At 42.2% G+C, this 21,065-nt stretch overlaps 1 protein-coding gene across 1 annotated transcript in view; it reads right to left on the bottom strand.

The window, feature by feature from the left end:
- Positions 1 to 1,344: 1,344 nt before the first annotated feature.
- NMUR2 (neuromedin U receptor 2) overlaps positions 1,345 to 21,065 on the bottom strand; it is a 388,629-nt gene continuing 368,908 nt past the window's right edge. Inside the window, exon 4 of the mRNA XM_085614977.1 lies at positions 1,345 to 1,676. Coding sequence (XP_085471103.1) covers positions 1,345 to 1,676 — 332 coding nt within the window. The remainder of the gene's footprint in view (positions 1,677 to 21,065) is intronic.

Below are 21,065 nucleotides of genomic sequence, written 5' to 3'. Positions count from 1 at the left end.
GCAACATTGCTGAGTGTGAAAAACACACGAACAGTAGATGAGCTGCGGAAACTTGAGCATTGAAGGGCGCTTTCCCTACCGCAATCAGTCATTCCCTCAAAACTCCACAGCTAGGGAGAGGGAACTTTGAAATGGGCAAGGTGTCTTCACTTTGCAGAGCTTTTAGTCTACTTTCAATGTGAGCTACTGCTTCAGTGGCCCTGCAGGGTTTCTGGAATTTACTCCACTGACCACATGGAATTGTCCTTTAAAGATAACACCTGCTGGAGCATGGCCTGAAAAAAATGATGATCCTGGTTTCTCTCACATTAGTTGAATTGTTCAGGTTTTCTGCTTTTTATTGGCTTTCTCGATTCTGTAAAGTCCAAATGCGTTTCCAGGAACATCTTCTCTTGTAGATGGTTGTTCTGCTTGTCCCCTGTCTTGGCTCTAAAGTTCTTCTGAGGTGAGGCACCATAGGAAAAAATACCTCTCACTGTGGCAGTTAGTGATAACACAGGCACAAACGTTTTATACAGTTAAAATTGGAACATGTATAAGAAACGTATAGGTGAACAATAGATTACCAGAAAAATATGTCAGTCTACAGTGGCCTATTTTAGGTTTAATCTGCCCCTGGTCCCTGGTTCCTGCACACCCCTTTTGGGAATCACCATAGCTTCTATGAAGCATTAACTCTCGTTTTTAATATTCAAAGATTATTAATTTCCTTAGAGATCTCTAACTTTAATCGTGCATTGAGGATAGACCTGAAATTATGCCACCCTCCGTTGAGTGCAGCGAGATCAGACTATGCGATCACTCCTAGAGCTTTACATTAGATTGTGACGTCGCTCCAGTATGCTGAAGCCAGACAGTGGCATCCCTTTAGGAACCTGACAGGAAACTGCTGTATTTCTCCACTTAACTCACGACAGGTTATGGAACTACTCCAGCAACCTGACAACTGTCGAGGAGATCATGCTAGCAACCTTACATCAGTCTGTGACATCACTACAGGGACCTGTTGGCAGGGTGGCATGAAAAATGTGATGGCCGACTCTGAGATTACTGCAGGGACTCCGGAGAAGTTTGATGTCATGCTCAGGAAACAAAACAATCTAAACATCATATGGAACATTGTGTGCTTTACACGTGCTAATTACCAATAATATCAATAACAACATTTTGATATTTATTGAGAATAAATATAAAAGTAAACATGAATAAAGAAGGTAACAACTGGAAAGAAAACATGAAAATGTTTAACTGAGGCAATAGTGGTTCTTGGAGAGCATAAAGTGCTGGCGAAGAGATGGCACGGGTCGTGGATTCACACAGCAGCTTGCAGTACAGACACATTAGTCAATTTTCCAGGAAGTCGCTTAGCGCTGCTTTGTTGCACTGTGCGGGGAGCCCCGCTCCCCCATGAGCGCTGATGTCATAGGACAGTAGATGGGAGCTACAAACCGAGGCCCGGTGAGTATATGGTGGGCTGGCTTCTTCTGTCCAGTCCACCAGTGGGCGGTCGCCAAGCATGGAGATGCCCCTTTGGGGAGGGAGTCCGCGTGAGGGATGCTTGCGGGGCCAGCGCCGGCAGCAGGCAGGGAGGAACGTCAAAAAGGCTGATCGGAAGCGTCTGGAGAGGAGGTTGTAGATTAGTGGGTTCACGGCTGAGCTCAAGTAGAAAAAGACACCTAGAAGACAGAGAGGATGGCAAAAGGTAATGCGTGCAGGAGTCATAAATACAATACTTATCAGTAGATTTAAGTAAAAGTCACGTCAGACAGTCACATGTTTGTATTTTTTTAATTTTCTGTGATTGCTGGCTCCTGCTTACGGGTGTTTTCTCCACAGGGTTGATCCAAGGCATTAGGAATGGAAATGTATAGTGGTAGGCTGTAGGATGGTGGCAAAAGAGGTAGCCTATTGCTTACATAGGAAGAGTGGCAAGTATGTATTTGACTGATTAAAACATGTGGTCTACTGCGTCTTATGGGCTGATATAGAGTTTGATAGAGAGGGTTGTCCATCTCAATGGCGATGCAGTCCCTTCTCTACACTGATGGTCTGCCAGTCTGATTTCCATTATGGCGACTTTAAGTAAGTCAGGGAGAGAGACTACTCTCTCCCTGACATACACCGTTGCGCTGTCCGAGGTTTGGCCACTCGACCACCAGACTGATTTAGAGTGTGCGGTCAAGTGGCCACTTGTACTCTCCCTCACTGTCATGAAATACGTGGCCTTAAGCGACAGTAAAAATATTCAAATGACACCCATATCCTGGGAGATTTCTCCTACCGTGTGGGGGTCATTAGATTTTCTTTTTTCAAAATCAAAATTGTGCATATAATTTAGTTTTTGAAAAACCAAAACTTGTTAAAGTATGACAAGCAGCCGTCATGGTTTTTTAAACTCATTACTGGAACCACTGTGACGGAGGTTCCGATCAATGACCAGAGTAAGAGCACTTTACTCCATCGCCTTGATGGAGTACAGTCTGTACTCCAGAGTATAAATCGGGCTCTATGTACAAAGCATTTTGCAGGCACGGTGCCTGCCCTTTGAAGTCCACATGGTCTACTGGAGTCTTACCCTGCTCAGAGCTTTCCCTACCACAAACCCCGCTCATGAGCTCTAAAGAATGCCTAGCCCAACCAGAGCCTTCCTTACCATGGTGCTAGCTCTGCTACAGTACTTGTCCTGGCTTGCGTCTTTTAGCAGAGGTTTAATAAAGAACTACAGTGATAACTGCGTCCCATAGAAAATGCCAACACAGAGTGCAATGTCACTGGACAAAGAGGCCTTATACTAAACAGCAGGCTGAATTGTAGCACTATGGGGTTATTGTTTGAGTTGCTTCAGTCTGAAGCAGAGAAAAAATATTAAGTTCCCTTCTATAGCCTTATAGTCAGCTGTGGCGTGCAATAGCAGCCATTAAAGGCCCACTCCAGCGTTAAAGGCCCGAGCTGCAAGTAAGAGCCTTTAACAAGGGAGCGGGCCTTTAATGGCAAATATAGCCCGCTACGGAGGGCTATAAGGCTATAAGAACATCCTGCCCCTTGAGGGCAGAATGTTCTATAGTGTAAAACAAAGGCCTCACGGTGCCCTAGGGGGTTAAAATCCCCTCGGTCTCTGTGAGGCCTTTGTTCACAGCAACAGCTGTGAAAAAAGGCCAACTTTGGAATGTTGATGCTCCGGGCTTCTACTAGCCAGTAGAAGCCTGGAGCGAATATAGCCCTTTACATCGCATGCGTTTCCTCTTGGTGCAAGACCACCGGGATGAGATATAGTCTATTGACTATCATTCCTCTGCAGTAGGCCTGAAGCCGAAGGGGAAAGCAAGATGGCGGCTGTGCAAGATGGCTGGGCACAGCGTCTCATTCCACCAGAGCCTGAGAAACTCTGAGACTGCCTCTGGTATCAGAGTAGGTACTCAGGAACTGTTTTTGGCCTCTGGCTACTATTGGGGCAGTTGAGAGAACCACATGGGCAGAGTTGAAGTTGCGGAGTGGCAAGGAGACTGCTGCTGCATGCCTTGGGATACCTCGCATTCGTGGCCAGAAGTGGGGGTAATTGCCCCCGGAGAGCAGTGACCAGACTTGTGGGCCAGAAAATTGCTGGCTGGAGAACGGTTACTTTTAAAGACAGGCACGCAGTAACTTTGGCCGCTGGGGGAACCGGCAGCTGTCTCAGTATTAGAAGTGGGAAGCAGAGCAGAAGCTCCTCATGAGGACTTTCGGCAAAACATGCTCTGCAATATCGTGTAGGATGTCCACTCTAGAAAGCAGGACCACTGTCCTGGAAATTAATTTTGCAGCCATCAGGGGACAAACAGAGGCACTTGAGATTCAGTTGATTGACACTCAATGGAAGCGGGAAGATTTTGAGAACCGGCAATGCCGTAAGAGCATGTGAGTCTTAGGGACTGGCAAAAGCCTGGAAGGGAATGATGCAAGGCTGTTTGCAGTCAACCTGTTTCAGAAGGCTTTCCACAAGCTCAAGGGTTGGAACTGGGATCAGAAAATCCAGAAGACTCATAGAACCCAGCTAATGAGGAAACATTTGAAACAGGAGACAGAGAAACCGGGGCCATCTTGGTTTTTATTGGGAATTTCATTTAATGGCAGGCGGTTTTTGAGAGAACTCGACCAGATTCCATGTGTAGTGTCGATGTCAGATCTTTCTTTGTTCGGTCAGACTCCTGTCATGTCATGATAGAGAGGCGCTGAGGGCTCAGGCAGACAATTACGCTTTTTCAGGACAAGGAGACACAGGCATTCCTTGTGAAGCCGGCTGGATTATAGGTCATGTGAAATGACAGAACTCACATGTTTTCTGCACAAATTAAAGCCAAAGAGCTTCTAGAGAATATGACCTAATGATCTAATGAATTATTTGATCAATGGACTAATTGCGTCTTGTATGCTCGACAATTTCATGGATTCTGATCTTCCACAGTGCTAGGGGGGCCACTTACATATATTTTTGTTAATATGTCATTTGTAATTTATGTTTCTGGAATATTAGGCTCTGGCTGGGGGTGAAAGCATGAAAACCATCAACAGACCCATGACCAGTCTGTATGCTTCACAAGGGTGGAAGGGGTGTCGGGGGTCTGATGGCGCGGTTTGGGTGGTGGGAGGGGTACTGAAGGAGGAACGGGGTGGCCAGGGGGATGGAAGGGGGGGGCACATCACAAAAAACGGAGCTAAAATAGGAGGTGTCACAGCGAGGCTTGGTCTATTGATGTTAAACTCAGTGTATTACAGGAAAGCAAGCAAGAGAAAAAGAAATGGCTAGGGCATCTACCCAAGTTGGAGTGGATGTTGTAATACGATCTGGGGCTCCCCTTTAATATATAATGATGAATCAGTCTAGGAAAATGTGTATGTGTACCGCCAACGTATGTGGTTTAAAAAAGCAAAATGTGGCTGAGGTGTTTAGAACATTAGGACCAGACTTCAGCTGTGAGCAAGAAACCCACATACCATGGGAGAAGAGAGATTTGTTGCAAATTTCTGGTTACTCTCTTCTTGCTTGTACCTCCCAAGGCTCCTCCACAAGGGGGGTGACAATTTTTGGAAGAGTAAATTGCTGCCTGGTTAAACGATGCCATGCGGCTAGGCTTGGAAGATGGGCAATTGTGGAATGACAAGTGGCGGGGTCCTGTTTTACTTAATGCTCCATCTATGGCTCCAATCTAGACGAAGCTGCTGTTATAGATGGGATGGTGGTGGAACTGGCACTGTGGCCCATCCCCTGGTTGTCTGTGGTGATCCTAATTTACATATGGAAGTGGCAAGAAACATGGTTTATTCTGGGAAGAATGCCCAGAGGAAGCTATCAATATACATGGCCATGCGCCAGTTTATGAGTAATCATTGACTGGTGGATGAAGGGGACAAGCTAACATCCCTGGGCCCGAACTATTCAAATTGTTCTTACCTGCATAAGAAGTATGTTTGGTTGGATTTTTTTTTTAATCTCAGCAGATCTGGTCAGAAACGCAGAGATCAAGAGACCAGCTGGGTTTTTTTTCTGACCACAACCCCTTGATTTTGGAAATTGCAGATTCTGGGATAATCAGGAGGCGGCGAAATTGGCATTTAATAGTGAAATTACTTCTAAATGCCAGCTACACTGAGCATATGAGAAAGTGGCTAGGTGATTTTCTGGATGTTAATGCGGCAGAGCCTTGACAGGGGTGGTTTGGGATTGACTAAAAGCAGGGGTGAGACAATTATCTTTGTCTTTCGCAACCAAAAACTGCAAGCTAATGAGGTCGGGGGCAATATGATGAGTTTTCATCCCTTGAAGCTCAGCATATGAGGCTGGTTATGGGTGGGCAGGATTACCAGAATGCCCTCCTAAGAAAAGCATTTGCCAAACCTAGGATCAATAGCTATCATTATAAAGCATAATTGAAAACATTTCATGTCCATAAAATAGAGAGCTCTGAGTATGGTGAGACAGTGGGAAGACTAGTGGGCCTCTGTGCACGATAGCAAGAGGTAGAAAGGGGAATATAGGCTCTTGAAGGCAAATCCAGTCGCTTGGAAGTTACCCCGGAGGATATCACTAGAGTTTTTGAAGAGTATTATGGGCAGTTATATCATGAAGATATCTCTTCCTCACAAGCACAGCTGAAAGACTTTTTAGAGGGTATTAGCAACAAGCCTATAGAGAGAGATGTCAAATATTTGGAATCCACCATAACCGTTGATAGAGTAAGAGAGGCTCTGAAATCCATTACATCTGCAAAGCTACAAGGTCTGTTAATATTCTGACAAAGTTCTATAGAGTATTTTTCTCAGAATTGCTAAAGATCTGATTGACACATTTCTCGGTGTCCAGCTTTAGGGGGTCGCTCCAGCCTCTTGGGGCTGTACAAATATTGTAGTTTTTAGAAAGAATGGGAAAACCCCAATGAAACCTGGGTTATGTAGAACACTTCCAATGATTAACTGCAGTGCCATAATCTATTCAAAGATTCTCGTGTCACGCATGGGGAGGATCATAGCCAAATTGGTCTCTCCTTGGAAGCATGAATGTATCCCTGTTGGAACTGGCACTTTCTGGGTGGCTGAGGCGATGCCCTACTCAGGCAGAACTTACCACTCCCATCAGCAGTGGGTGATTACACTCACTGTATAACCTGCGCTCACCCTTGGGTAGCTTAGCACTGAGCAGTCAGGCTTATCACAGAGGCAATGTGTAAAGCATTGGCACAGCACTCACACGCACAATAAATACACTGAGCTTCACAAATGAGACTTCACACCTGGTGTGTGTAAATAAAGTTTGTATTAAACACACACATTAATTAAAACAGCATGAACATCACACTTGGAAATATTACTAGCAGTGCTAGGCTCAACCATGTTAAAATGACATCAGTGGTATGCACACTTGAGAAAGATCCTACGTTACCCCCCAGCACTCTTTTAAGCGGTGCAATGCATTGTCAAAACTAGGCCTACCCTCGCAATTATTAAAATTCAATACTACACAGTTATAGGGTGCACCCTAGATCACCATGATATCAAAATATGTCCATTCAAAGAATAGCAACACTTTTAAACAGCACTGTGGGCCGAGGCTGAATGGGTTCGACCACTGTCAAATGTAGTGTTCTTTTAGGAAGGAGTTAATGTGTAATGCAACACCACCGGGGGGTATAATGAATCACACACACACACACAAACACGCAGGCATGCACGCACACACACACACACACACACACTCGATCAGCACTGATACACGGTGCAACAGATATCAGGCAGAACCGTATGGAACACACTCGCACACATATGCACACAGCACTGTAATGCGGTGCAAATTATATCCAGCCAGTCAATGGAAAACACTCTGCCGATTTCATGGCCCAAGCATCCCTCCACCCTCCAACTCATCCCGACTACCCTATGCCCACGGGTTGGAGATAAACAGCCCTCCTCGATACTAGGCCGATGGTGGCCAAAGTTACACTTAATCATGGTCCCCAGGAAGAAGGTGGGGCTAGGTAGCAGAACTAACTAGGAGGCAGCCATCAAATGGTGGTTTGGTCCCCCCTCGGGAAGTTCACCCAAAGGATGCGGAGCAGAAGAGGGCTGAGGGCGATAGTCTGTAACTCAAAACGGTTCCACAATGTGCCTTCCGGCACCAGCCCAGTTCTGCAAAGCACAGGTGGGGTTGCACAGTCTCTTGACCCACTTCTAATTGCTCTCAAATGTGTACCTTTAGCCCAGTTAATCACTCTCACTATTCAGGCCCAATCTGGGCAATACTACCTGGCAACATGATTTCGCCAGGGGCCGGGTGAGAAGAGGGTAGTCGGTCTGCCACATTGAGGGCCAAAAAGGAACAATTGGTTAATGGAGAATGAAGCAGGGGGAGCCTCTCGGAAGAAAGAGGCACCCCTTCAGGCACACGTCATTCAGAGTAGCACTCAGGCAATCTGGGCACAACATATGGTGCTCGATGTTACGAGTCGCACTGGACAATTCTGGTCTTCCACAATGCAGAGTTGCAAACTCAGTACATCCCTGGAAATGAGGCACAACATTTGGTGCGCATTGCTCTGAGTCAACCAGGCAGTTCCAGTCACACACAATGAAGAGTTGCAAATTCCATACCTCCCTGGAAATGAGGCACAATGCCTGGTGTATATTGATACTAGTTGCGCCAGGCAATTCTGGTCACACACAAACAGGTGCAAGTTGAGCAGTACCACATGAGGTAGAATGAGGCACCACTATGGGTACGCCCTCACCTCAAAGAATCACAACCTGTGAATCAGACAAAACACACAATAAACATACAGCTGGCATGCCGTACGAGAGAGATGTGGCATGATCGATGGAGTGAGCCATGCTGGATCCCGCAACCAGTAAATCCACTCACCACCACCAAGACACTTATGCATGTTGAGGTCTTCATGATGCAGGGGCCCCACTCCCTTAATGAAGGTAATACTTTTGGGGCTCTACACAAGGCAATCCATTCTCCAGGTACAATTCTTAGTTCCACGCTCACGCCATGCTACCAGTTGGGATCCAGCAGATGATGTGGTTGCTTAAGAGGGCTCATCTCTCTATTTGTCATAAGTAGACAGTGTGGGTCCCTCGTGGGAGGTCTCTGATGTCCTTGATCTCTCAACAAAAACAGGGGGCAAGCCAACAAGCCCTTGGAGAGCACTCTTCAGGGTGCTACACAGCAGCAGGTAGTCAGCCCAGGCCAGCCACTATTCAGGAAGGGTGCACGGTCACTTCCAATGGCAGTAATCCTCCTTGTGCACAACAGATTCCTCTGGAAGCGTTTACCATGCAGTTCCAAGGTCTCTGGTCCCAAGTCCCCACAAGTGTATCCCTACCCTGCTGAAGTTATACTGTAGTGTGCCTTTAACGTTGGGGGTACTTGATGTCTGAGCTGTGAAATGCAGATTTTAATCTTTAGTGGGGCCTTGATCTGGCTCCCAGAGGCCAAGTGTCAAGTCTCTCCCTCCAATCTATCCAGCCAACTCCTCAAATGGCAGAGGTCTGTCATTCCAGCTGCTTGCCCAATGTTTATAGCTGTCACTGGGGAATGCACATATGTGCTCCACCTGCCTCCAGTGTGGGAAGGAATCAAAATGCATATTGCTTACATTGGGCATGGAAGTTCTGCTCATGGCTAGTTTGAAGAGCGAGCACTGTAAAACTATTTTAAACCTATTTTACACCCCTGCTAATCTGTGTGGCTGGCAGAAGAGACTGGATGATCAATGTCTTCATTGTGGCGAGGGTCCCACTGATAAGGCGTATATGTTTTTTTATGCACAAAACTGTATGCCTTATAAGATGGAATCGGGGCCTTTTTAAAGGCATCACTTAAAGCCAATGTTGACATAACCCCAGCATTGATGATATTTGGTATAGCTAGATGTTTTCTGGGTGACAGAGGGAAGCTCTATTTTGTATTCATAGTCATGGTCGTGACACGTGTTACTATAGCATCAGCCTGGTTGAATCCGGGGCTCTAATAGAGCATCAATGGTTCTCACAGCTGCTCTGTATGTATAACCTTAGAGAAAATCCTCTATAATTGTAAGAGAAAGAGGGCTAGGAAACATGGGTCATTGATCTAAGCACCAATTATGAAACGGGCCCAGAATCAGCTTAGATTTAGGTACTGGATAGCTTCAGTTGGGTAGTCTTCGACGGCCAATGAAAACCAAAAGTCTGTATGGATCAAATATAATAGTTGACTCAAATATATGTTCTATTTTAACATAAATGAAAAGGTGCTCATTGAGTGGAAATTAAATATTTGGACTGAACGGATTTATGTAGTCTACCAATTTATCTGAACTGTTGGAGGGTATTCGATCTGATTGTCTCTGTAGTTGTCTTGTTTTTTTTTGTTTATATTGCCTATGAACATATATGAATTGTTGGAGAGTAATTATTCTTCTGTTTCTGGAAGTATCTCTTGTTTCTTCATTTTGTCTATTAATGTATATGAATTGTTGAAGGGAAATCGATTTGACTACCTCTGTATCCGGATGAATTTTTTGTTTTTCTTAGTTTATGCTCCTTAATAATACAAAAAGACTAATACTCCTCTGCTTTTGATCCCATTGTCTCTGGCTCACTGACAGTGGCTGCCCAACTCATAGAATCATCAGAGAACATTGTGCTTCGGTCCATCATCAATGTTGCCGTCTCTTACTCACTTGTTACCCATTTGCTCACCACTAAAACTCAGCATCTCTTCATCCTAAGATTGTCCTATTGTGAGATCTTATAACTGCCCACAATTTTTTTTGGGGGGGGGAGTTTTATATAGCGCAAACTTGAACCAAAGGTATCAGAGCACTTTACATGAGCACTAGTTACATTACACAAGGACACATTAATTATTATTTCATTTTTTTGATAGGCACGAGGAGATTAAATGATTTGCCCAGAATCACAGGAGGTTGAGCGTCATTGCTGAGACTCAAACTTGGTTTCCCAGATTTGAGATCAACCGCCCTATCCCGTTAGGCAACATCCTCTCCCCTAATTTATATTATTAAGTTCATTGTCCTACTCCGAATTCAGCTTCTCAAGAAGGCAAGCCCCATGACTGCCTTCTGGTAACAGAACATCTAACTAAGCCCCAGGCAGACCTATCCATTGCACCAATACCAAGTAGCAATCTAGTATATTTTCTGGATGACTCATGCCTCAGAAATGGCAACTGAACACATGGCTGATTATGCTGTATGTACTTGACATGAAGATGTTGAAAGCCAGTCTTTTTCATTTGGCACAAGTGGCTGAACTTGTTGCCCTGAGTCACACATGCGTTTTAGTTGCCAAACAGACTGGAACTGTATTCTCAGACCCTATGTTCTTTAGCAAATGGACTTTATTATGATGCCTAAATGTTATTGATATTTCTACGTTCTTCTAAATGTTTTCAGGGTGGATCTAAGTAGGTCCTTGCTAAATGTTGATGAGAGAGTTAACTCCCCACTTGCATTTCCAGTGACTGTGGTGTCAACTCAGTTTCTTCTGTAATTCAGGAAATATGCAGGCTTTATGGATACAGCAACACTCCCATTGTGCTTACCACCCCTAGTTGGCAGGAAGGGTGGAGTGTAGGAAATCCACACTTTAGCTAAAATGTGCCCAAAAACTCAACTGAAAGTGCCTTCTAATCTATATCCTAATGCTGTGGCTCATCCAAGCCATTCCTTACCTGAAAACAAAACAAATCCCATTGAGAGTGTGATGGGCAGACCAATGGTGCTTCCTTCAAACCCACCATTGAACCTGCTAACAAATTGTGATATGTACCTGAAATGCTTGATTGACAGCCTCTACAGTTTCTGTTTGCAGGTCCAAGCAGCCCTGCTTGAGCGCTCCACTGACTTCTGTCAGGAACTGAAGCCTTAAAACTGGGTATGTGTGAAGACACTTCAGTGGACATCCTCTCTGCAGCAATGCTGGAATTCAGGTCCTTCTCCTGTGAAGTCTTGAGGGCTCTCTGTTTGGATACACACCAGCCTCTTCCACGAACCTGGTTTCACCAAAATGCCAGGGCTAGCAAACATGACATCACAAACCCTTTGACCTTATTGCCATAAAAAAGTGACATCATATGACCTTTAACCTGAATCTTCCCAGGAAGTGATGTGACTCGACCATAACTCAGATGACATCACAATAATTGACATCATTGAAGCTATAGTATAACTGTGTATGCCAAAAACACCTCCATTGTGCCAGGGCCAGCATTTTGCCCCAGATGCCCCCTTTTACCAGCAATTGCATGTAATATGAAAGTCTTGGAATTCTGCTATTAATGTTATCCATGTATCATGAGTGATAATTATGTTAAAATGTATCTCTTGTATGATAAGGCCAGCATTTTGTCATGTGTCCCTGTTCTACATTCTACAGTCTCCAGCATGCTAGTACAAGCATTTTGCCATGAGTGTCCCATACCAAGAATTACTTCCAGAATGTCTGCGCCAGCCTTTTTCCATGGATGCTTATATATAAAGTATTATCTATAGTATGCCAGGTTCCTGTCTGTTATTAATTGCCTGTCTTATTCCAATACCAATATTTTGCAAGGGCCTACAGCAGACTTGCAAGCATTCCACATTCTAACAAATGCTAATTTAGATTCACTAACTCACGCTCATTCTCACTCACTCAATCATCACCCACTTGCATTCATTCATTCTCACTCTCTTGCACTCAATCTTACACTCACATATTGTCAATAATTCTTACACTGAGTAACCCAAGATACTTACTCACATTGACTTTCATTCACTCTTACTGAAACTCCATCATTCTCACTCACCCTGATTGACTCACTTATACTCACCTACTGAAATTTAATCTCATTTATTTCCACACCTATCACTGACCACCATTTTCACTCATACACAGATGCTCATATAAACACACGCTTGCACATAAACACTCTATCTCTCACACAAACACACTCTCACCCACAAGTACTCAAACAACATACATGTGAATACATTGTTTACTTACCTGATGCTCCAGCTTTTATTACATTAAAAGTGAATAATATACAATTATTCACTGTTAGCATAATTAAAAATCCGCTATAAACAATGGGAGGTGAAGCCGTCCCTGCTTTCTTGGCACTGATTTTGACACCTCTGAGACCAGGGGACGCAAAAGCAGTGCCTGGGGTCACAGTGAATGTAAGAAATCAGGACCTGTTTCTAGTGTCTCACCACTTTTTGCTCCCATTTGGACTACTAGATGCTGGTTTTCTGACATTGATGGTGTTGTGGGCTCTACTAACCAGCCCCAGGGCCCGTGCTCTGATTAAACATACATGGCAATTAGGTACAATTACCATTGGTACTGACAACCTATTCGGTTGTCCCTAGTAAAAGGTAAGAAATGTAGATCTAGAGGACCAGTAGATTTAATGCACTTAAGTGTGCACTACTGTGATGCCTGTTGTCAGTTTAACGACAACACTGCTTTTCAGACTGCCTTTACATTAAATATATAGGCAAATTCGACTTTGGATGTAAAGGTACTTCCAAAGTCTCAAACTACCTTATTTTTAAATGTAAACTTGGAAGAACTTGTAGATGTATTGTTGGACGTAGCATCCTTGGTATAGTTTTCTCACAACTTATTTGTGTTCCAGCCTCCTATTTTTGCTAACTTAATTTTTCCTGGCCCTAGGATTCTGCACACTTTACCACTGCTAACCAGAGCTAAAGGGCTTGTGCTCTCATGGCGAAATTAACGTATAGCCAATTGGCGTATTTAATTTACTTATAAGTCCGTAGTAAAGTGATACCACATGTACCCAGGGCATGTAAATTAAAGGCTACCAGTGTGCCTGGAGCCCTTGTTGTGCCACCCACCTACGTAGCCCTTTCATCATGTCTCACGCCTGCTATTACAGCCTTTGTGGGCAGATTTATACTACTATTTTGACATGGCAAGAAAAACCTCTTGCCAGGACAAAACCTCCTTTTTTAGGTCAAGCCTAGACAGTGCTTGCACTGTTGCTTAGAGACCTGTTGAATATGCTTTGTAGCGTTCAACTCCACCAATTGATACAATTACTTTTCATTTGTCTATTTCATTGTTCTTCAAAAATCCTTTCTTGCTAGCGGCCAGTCCTGCCTCTTTGTCCCTCTTTTTTCTCTTCCTTCCTCCCACGGAGCAGGCACTAAGTACTGTATCATTACGACACTATGATTGTTTATCTTTTCCATGGGGGACTATTTTTTTCTTCGTTTCCTTCTCTGTTACTGTTTGCCTGTGTTCAGCTTTGACACCATAGCTGTTTACATTTATATATATCATTACTCTCTCCCACCGCCTCGTAATGCCACCGTTGTGTTAGTGCAGACTCCTGCTCCATTGCTTGTAATTTTTTTAGACTTTTTTTGCAATTTTAGATGATGACTATCAGTTGGGCTTCTCTTGGTAAGATAGTCATTTAGTTTTGGGCTTCCTTTCAAGGGGGATTGGGATTATTTTAGCCTTTTTTGCTTTTGGGTATCAACCCTATTGGGCTTCTTTAGATAAGATATTCGTTTTGGGCTTCCTTTTAAGGGGGATTGGGCTTGTTATTGTTTCCTGCTCATTTGGCACCTGTCCCTGCTCCCAGTTGCTTGTGTCCTCGATGAGTGTTCCGTTTCAGGGTCACCTTTGGAGCACAGCACTGCTCTCAGTTAGGGTACCTTTTTATTATGGCAAAATCTTTGGTGGGCACAAATGATACCACAAACTCCATCATCATGTCTCATTCATTTATTGATTATGAATTTGAAAATTCCAAAAACATAGGCAATGGACTGGCAGTAAAAGATATTACACCCGGAAGAGATGTAGATGTGTCATAGGAGTATAAACCTAAGGTTAATGGTAAGTTCTACTGTCTATGAGTATTGTAATCTGTCTTCTCCCTTTAAGGCATTGAGCACTGGGGCGGACTCCGCATTGTGTTTGAGACTGATCAGCAAGTTTACGGCAGGTTTAGATTTACCCTGGCTGGGTTGTCAGTAAGTTCTGATAGATCGGCTTAGCTCAATGTTTTGTCTCAAAGAGTTGATAAATGTAGCTCGATGGCATACAAATAAAAGCTGAAGATATTGATTCACAAAGGTGGAAATTCTTTATTTATGTATGATTTGAGTTATTTTCCAACTTGATTGGGAGTCGTAGATATCTATTAAATAATCCTTTCTTTCCAGGACTAATTCCCTTTTACTAAATGTGTTTTTGCACATGGTCTGTACAGTGGACTGCCTCCAGGAACTGATTATGTTCTTGTGCATTTCTATAAAAAGGACAAAATAATTCTTGGTGCGCAAATCGCTTTATTACACCACTCCATCGCCATGAAATATGAAGGTATTAGGTGAACCTACTCCTCATTAAAACATTCTTTCTGACCTTTCCTTTTTTGAATAAATTGAGTTATGAAAATGGAATGGAAATTACATTGTGAAGGTTGTGACCGCTAATACATTTGCATGTTGTGGGGTTTTCTTAAAATTTATGGTAAAACCTGGTTTTGTGGCTGTACAGTAAGTACATCTGGTGAGAAGTTGTGAAACAAATGTCTGAGTTTCAAATCTGTACAAGATCTATTCCCTTAGCAATCTTAGAGGACAGTGGATTTTCCGCTGAGGTAATCCAATGATGCACATGTTGCAAGGTGACATTCAAGCCCATATACAATTACAGGTGGTAAGATAAGATGAGACTGACATCTCTCCCAGGAGCTGGCTACTTTTTGCTCCAGTTTCTTCCTCCAACCACCAGGACAGACACCATTGCACACTGCCTACTGCAACACTACAGCATCACTCATTTACAGAGAGTTTGCACAAGACAGCATATTTCACTCCATACACAATGCAGCAAATTGAAAACATAGCATTGATTACAACACACATTCTTTGTGTGCCACAGACAAAGAGAGATGGTAATCTCACAGCCACAGAGAAAAGGAACCTTGCCACACACAACATTGAAACTTCGAAAATACGACAGCAGTGTTTTCTCCATCGAACACTAGAAATCTCTCTAGCACAATCTTTAAACTCAAACAACGGTGTTGTAATTTAATGCAAGAAACACAAACACAGCAGCACTCGTTCAGGCTGACGTCAGGCAGAAATAATGAAGACAAATAGTTAACGTTCGCCTACCTGTTTTTTAGATGCACAGTATATCTTTGTTAAAATAGTGGTTACTCTTGGCAAGATGTACAAAGAAACTCACACCTTGTGTCTTCTTATGCCATCAAAGTAGGTGCCCTCAAAGAAAGTATCAAGCCTTTTTGACAGTATAAGTAGACACAAGATGATGGATTGGCATTCTCTCTAGATTACACTTCACTTTTTCAGGCATGTTGCTAAATTGACCATTACAGACCAGCTACAGAGAGTCCTGTGTATGCATTGGATTAATTGAAGATGCCTCTACTGGTTATGCCTCAGGAAGCACGTCTTAGGTTGGAGAAGGAAATACTGGGACAAATATAAATACTTGGAACATCTTGATGTCCTGCTTCTACTGGTGGTACGGATAACCTAGTTGAGTTCTGGTGACCTGAGCTGGTTGCTTCCTTCTATTCTGTGTCCAAATAGTGGATGTCTGTCTCAGATTCTTTGCATCACATCTAAAGTGTGTGTTACAGATGCAGGCCTTTGGCTGGTATCATGTGGAAATACACATTCCACATTTGTGGTGCCCTTCTACCGGTGTTAAATTCCAAAGCTGTCGCAGATCACCTGTGACTGATGTCAGCTGGATGTAAGCATGGACCACCTGATTCCATATGCTTTGTTCTTTCTTGAGAGCAAACAAAGGTCTGGTGAATGATGGGTCTAACTTTGCTATCAAGTGGCAATTTTATGTGATGATCTGTTTGAGCTGGTTCGTTTTTTGACAAAACGTTCTTACACAGACACACAATCAGACTTTACTTTAACCTTTTTTAGCAAGAGTGATTCTTGTGGGATCCACCAATCTCTCTTCATTGATTGTTTCAAAAATGTTTTGGGGCATCTTCGTTCCTTGAGTATTTCTACCAAAATATTGGCATGAAAAAAATAATATTTTTTTTTCAGAACAATTACGTCTACTCCTTTAAAACTGGCCAAACGGCAAATTGCCGCAAAGAGTTTGCGGTGATTTCTTGAATAATGGAATGCTTTATTCCAGTCCCTTGGTTTTGAATATAGCGTGGTCTTCAGATGCCCATTGTCTTCGACGAGCTCCACATCCAAATAGGTTATCCTATAGACTAGTCAATTTGTTGCGGAACATAGAACTAATTGCAATACAATTTCTGTGAGTGGATTGTTATTGAAATTTGTCCGTAGAAAACAATGGTGAAAAGTCTACCACTCTATCATGACGCGTTAATCCAATATGGCAGATTTTTCAAAATGGCTGCCCAATATTTGAGATATAGGGTATAACTGTTTATATGCCCATGTGTGGTATCATTTTATATGTTTTTAGGGACGGGAAAGCAAAAATAACATCAAAAATTGTTTCTGATGACCATGATATCGAATAATCACGGAATATGTCAGATAGACAAAGTTTGTATAATTTTTTCGTATGACAAAGTGTGAAGGAATGTAAATATTACAATTAACTTTTGAAATAAAAAGTTTGCTATTGTTTGTGTTTTATTTTGTAACTTTGTTGTTATTGTTTGTTTTTTTGTTAATCAAAAATGTTTCATTTATGTGTTACAGGTTCTTGCGAGTTGCTGTGAGATACAGTAAAAATGGACGTAGAAAAGTGTTTCATTTGTGATGTGGTGTTTCAAGAAGATGACGATGTATCTGTACTCACTGAAAGAGGAGTGACTGGAATTCAAAAAACATGCAAGGGGAGAAAAATATTAAAGTTTCACGTTTGTGTTGGGCAGAAAGTTCACAAGAAATATAGAGCGCGTTTAGTTACCTTGAAAACTCCGTTCCAGGAGAAAGAATTAGATCCCACAACTTCTCGTGTTCTACGGTCGTGTGAAACCCCATTTGATTTTTAGAAAAAATTGTTTTTTTCTGTGGTACTGAGTTATGTTTATACTTCAGGGAGAGGGAAAAAAATGCGTGGTTTAATGCACGAACAGTTGAATTCAAATCATCAGTTTTACAAAAATGCAACAAACGTAACGATGAATGGGCAATCAAAGTTAAGAGACGTATCCAAAATGTGTCTGATTTACATGCCGTAGATGCATGCTACTACAAACAGTGTTTCGTCAATTTTTATACTGGAAAATTCATTCCCGGGCAGTTCACTGATAACCCTCCAATATCTTCAGGTCGACCAGAGGACTCAGTTCGCCAGGAAACTTTTCTTCAAGTAGTTAAATACATGGAGGCAAATGATGATGAACAAACTACTGTTAAAGAACTTGTTAATAAAATGCGAGAATTACTGCCAGAATATAGCGAACCATGCAGTTCGAAGTATATGAAACAAAAACTCAAAGGGCATTTTGAAGATGAAATCTTCATAGGAACAGTTGCAGGGACCGCTGATGTTGTTACTTTTAAAAGTACAGCTGCTCATGTATTGCAAGAGTACAACAGTCATAGCCATGAAGATGTTGCAGAGATTCGAAACAATATCCTTATGGCAGCTGCTGAAATAATATGAAATTATATTAAAGACATCCCAGTAGAACCAGAAACATATCCACCCATTGAAAACATGAGTAGTGTTGACTATAATGTGAGCTATATTCCTGATTCGTTAAGGCTCTTATTATCAGTTTTTGTTACTGATAAAACCAACAGAGAGAGAAAAGTAGCTTCTATTGGACAGGCAATTATGCAAGCTGTGCGCCCACGAGTCTTAGTTGCACCATTGCAGTTAGGGCTGGCAGTTCAATTACATGACAACACAAGCTCGAGATTTGTAGTTGAAGCAGTAAATCATATGGGATTCTGCAGCTCCTATTCAGAAGTTCTTCGTTTTGAACGTTCAGCTGCAGCAGAAAGAGGAAATACTATACCTGTCCTTGTGGAACTTTCTGAAAGTCCCCCGAAATTTGTTCAATATGCAGCTGATAATATTGATTACAATATCATTACAATAGATGGCCATGGTACTTTTCATGGGATGGGCATTATGGCCACTGTGACTCCAACTGGAAAATTTTCAACGGTCTTTAGGAAACGTCAAGTTTCATTTGAAGAACTGAGGAGGTTGGGGCAAATCCCAATAAAAACATATCATTCACAGGCCAGTGAGATGCGTTTCTTGAAGCATAATACCATTAAGGAAATCACGTACAGTGACCCATCTGCAAACCTGGTTATTTTATTGAACATCTCACATCTACTCAGCAACAGTGTTCCAGGATGGCAAGGAGTATGCCAACTACTACATAAAGGTAACCATCCCGGTGTATCATCTGTCATCTTTCTGCCAATGATTAACATGGATCCAACAAATGAGACGTGTATTCTCTCAACACAGTTTTTGTTTCTGACCATGCCAAGAAATACAACCAGACCCCTATTATAACATTCGACCAGCCTCTTTTCCACAAAGCACATAGCATCATAGCCAATGAATCACAGGATAGTCCTTTGAAGAAGGTCATTCTGAGACTAGGAGGCCTGCACACAATCATGAGTTTTCTTGGATGCATCGTTTTTTTGATGAGTGGAGCAGGCTTGGTTGATATACTTGAGATCATATCCAAAGAAAGTGCTGCCGTATTCCAAACTTCACAAAAATCAACAGAAGAAATTGAAAATGCTGGTCTTAATGCTATTATAGAGTTGTATGGAGCAATAACAGGAGACAGCACACTACATGATATGAGACTTCGAACTTTCACTTCAAAGGCAACAAAATCAACAATACATGTGAAACCGGAAGTCTTGCCTCCTACAGAGGATCCCTGCAAATTTCATTCACTCAGAGTATATCATCAGGTGCAGCAGTGGATGGGTATTCATATGGATCCATTACATTGGGGATTTGAAGTGAAAGATGGAAGATTGGCTCCCATTAGAATGAGTCAAGCACCAGCACCAGATCATTTATTAAAATTTGTGAAATGTGGCTGTAGCAAGAGTCAATGTGCGGCTCTGCAATGTATATGCAAAAGACAGGGAATAGTGTGCACAGATGCGTGCATGGATTGTCGAGGAATAAGCTGTTGCATTTCCATGGAAGTGGACATGAACGATGATTGAAATCATACTATTCTTATATAGAGGAGTGCCGTTTGAATTTATCTCTTTAACAATTTTCATTTGTCAGTGTAATATTGAGAAGTGCTATATTATCTAGTTGAAATTTGTTTATCCGTTTCAAATGATGTTAAAAAAATGCAAATAAAAAATAATGTCAAACTATGTTTGGCATATTAACATATAATTATCGTTGTTTATTGTATTAATCCCAATTTGATATTATGGTCATCAGAAACAATTTTTGATGTTATTTTTGACTTTCCCGTCCCTAAAAACATATAAAATGATTCCACACATGGGCATATAAACAGTTATACCCTATATCTCAAATAATGGGCAGCCATTTTGAGAAATCCGCCATATTGGATTAACGCGTCATGATAGAGTGGTAGACTTTTCACCATCGTTTTCTACGGAAAGATGTCAATAACAATCCACTCACAGAAATTGTATTGCAATTAGTTCTAGGTTAGCCCATTTTTTGAACTAATTTGACTAGACTACTGGAGGGGTTACTGTTTATGCAAAACTTTATATCAGATGATCTATGGTTTAACCAACTTAGAAACCAGTTCAATACCTCTTTTAGTCCTGTCCAAACACAGAATATATTGTCAATAAATCATACCCATTTTGAAATATGCTGCTGAAAAGGATTGTTTTGATACATGAACTGTTCTTCAGACTTTGCCATGAACAACACAGCCAAATCTGGAGCAAAGGGACAACCCATGGCTGTCCCTTTAACTTGTATAAAAAAAATCACCGAACTTAAAATATTTTTTTTTCAGTGCAAAATGGGCTTGATCTACTATAAAGCGCATTGGAACTTGGTGCGGTCTCCGCCTTGCATCCAAAAATGTTTCTATAGCCTTAAGTCCTTCCTCTTGTGGAATCTGAGTAATAAGAGAAACAATGTCTAGGGTCACCAATCTTTGAGTTCTGGAACAAAACTCCAAGACTTCTATCTTGTTTATGAAGTCTGCAGTGTCTCTCAAGTATGAGGGAACTTGTTCTACAAAAGGCTTCAAGAAAAGATTGACATATTTTGCAATGGGTTTCAAAATGGAATCACAGCCCGAAACTATAGGGCGTCCTGGAGGGTACACTGAGCCTTTATTCAACTTAGGGAGTAAATAAAAGACTGGCATTCTTGGGTTTGCTTTCTTGAGAAACTCATATGCTTTCAGCCCAATGAGGTCCTCATCGAATGCTTGTTTAAAAAATCCTGTGATCTCTCCTTAGATTTCCTTTGTTAGATCTCCTTTGATTTTACGATAAATTTCTTCATCCAACAGTTGCCTTTCACCTTCCCTTCTGAAGTCTTCTGCTGCCCAGATAACAATGGCT

This window comes from Triturus cristatus, chromosome 7, assembly GCF_964204655.1.
Source record: "Triturus cristatus chromosome 7, aTriCri1.1, whole genome shotgun sequence".
In the NCBI taxonomy this organism is placed as follows: Eukaryota; Metazoa; Chordata; class Amphibia; order Caudata; family Salamandridae; genus Triturus; species Triturus cristatus.
The sequence above is the reverse complement of the archived record's forward strand: the minus strand, read 5'-3'. Positions and strand labels throughout refer to the sequence as shown.